At 59.7% G+C, this 1,580-nt stretch overlaps 1 protein-coding gene across 5 annotated transcripts in view; it reads left to right on the top strand.

Annotated features, from left to right (window-relative positions):
• Positions 1-1,255, top strand: part of Tmigd2 (transmembrane and immunoglobulin domain containing 2) — a 17,182-nt gene extending 15,927 nt beyond the window's left edge. For 3 of the 5 annotated variants that reach the window (XM_013505333.1, XM_013505331.1, XM_013505334.1), the window contains 3 exons: positions 136-177; positions 259-363; positions 809-1,255. In XM_013505333.1, the coding sequence (XP_013360787.1) occupies positions 136-177; positions 259-363; positions 809-1,238 (577 nt within the window). In that variant the 3' untranslated portion in view covers positions 1,239-1,255. The remainder of the gene's footprint in view (positions 1-135; positions 178-258; positions 364-808) is intronic. The other 2 variants (XM_005405795.2, XM_013505332.1) reach the window with 2 other exon arrangements.
• Positions 1,256-1,580: the final 325 nt, after the last annotated feature.

Below are 1,580 nucleotides of genomic sequence, written 5' to 3' on the forward strand. Positions count from 1 at the left end.
ATCCTCCTGAATTCAGACAGCGGAGCGGGAGAAGCACACCGCGTTCTGCGTGGGCGGGCAGGGAGCGCTCAGCCTGGGGGTGCAGGCGGCGGACGCGCAGGTGCCAGTCAAGTGACATAGATTTCTTCCCTACAGATGGCTCACAACAGAACCAGAACGGGACACCCAGGGTCTCAGGTGAGCCCCGCCCTCGTGTCCCTGCCTCAGCCCGCCCCACGCTCTGTGCTACCTCCCTTCACCCACCCCTTGTCCCCCAAGGACTCCTTTGGGTGCTGCTGGTGGCCGGGGGCGTGGCCACGGCTGCTGTCGCGGTGCTGGTCGCTGGGGTCTGGGGCCGCTGCTACTGCCAGCGAAAGGACTCAGGTGAGAGTGCGCTGCGACACTGCCCCCTCGTGGCCGAGGTGGAAACTGCAGCCACGGGATGAGGATGCGCGAGTCCTGCACCCCCGCTCGCGCCAAAAGGAAGGTGGGCTGTGCAGCCGAGCGGGGTGGAGAAGGCTGTTTCTACTCCCATGTCCTTCAGGAATAGAGACGAAGTACCCCAAGACGAGCTGAGAGCTCCAGCCTCTCCTAAGTGACTGTCACTTTTCTTTCGCAGTACTGGGGGTAGAACCAGGGCCTATGCACTGTGCTCCATCCCCAGCCCTTTTTATTTTAAAACAGGGTCTCACTGAGTTGCTAAGTTACCCAGGCTGGACTTGAAGTTGGGATCCTCCTGCCTCAGCCTCCCAGGGTGCTGGGATGATAGGTGGGTGCCATAACACCTGGCTGACCGCCTCCTCTTAATTCTTGTCGCCTCCCCCCTTAGAAAATCCATTCTACAGCAATGTCTTGTACCGGCCCCGGGAGGTCCCAAAGAGGAGCAACGCCTGGCCTGGACAGGGGAAGGCGCTGGACACCCCCAGGGAGGACCAGAAGGCCCAGAGGGTCTACTGTACCTCTTTCCCCCAGCCCCCCACCCGCCTGCCACAGCCAGCAACCAAACCTCGCCTCAGCCCCGGGCCGGCCCACGCCATCTCTACAGTCAGGGTCTCTCCTGGCCCAGGCACCTCAAAATAGCCCAGGCCAAGAGGGTTCCCCAAAGCCACAAAAGGAATCAGAGACCCCTGAAGGGCCCCATGCAGACCTGGTCAATGGCTACATACACCGATGCTCCGGAGAAAAGGCGGGCGTGGGACAGACCCATCCCGGGACCCGTGAAGACAGGCTCTTTCCTTTGGCTCCAAGATATTCAATAAAACTCTTGAAGAAGGCAGTGCTAGAGGTAGTGGGCATTTGGCAGTGCTAAAGACATTGAAGCCGGGCGTGGTGGTGCACACCTGTGATCCCAGCACTCTGGAGGCAGGAGGATCTCCCTGAGTTCGGGGCCAGCCTGGGCTACACAGGGAGACCTTGTCTCAAAAAAAAAAGAAAAAAAAAAAAATCGCGATTTTGGAGTTTCTGATCCTCCCAGAGATGGCTAGAGAGGCCCAGGGGGTGAGGGGACCCTGTGACAAATCCCTCTTATACTTGTAGGAGCTCCCTACAAGTTTGGAGGCAGTGCTTGGCGCTGGAGACCCCCTCCCTCCCAGGTGCAGACC

The sequence above is a fragment of the Chinchilla lanigera genome, unplaced genomic scaffold (genome assembly GCF_000276665.1).
Source record: "Chinchilla lanigera isolate Chin_1 unplaced genomic scaffold, ChiLan1.0 scaffold00094, whole genome shotgun sequence".
In the NCBI taxonomy this organism is placed as follows: Eukaryota; Metazoa; Chordata; class Mammalia; order Rodentia; family Chinchillidae; genus Chinchilla; species Chinchilla lanigera.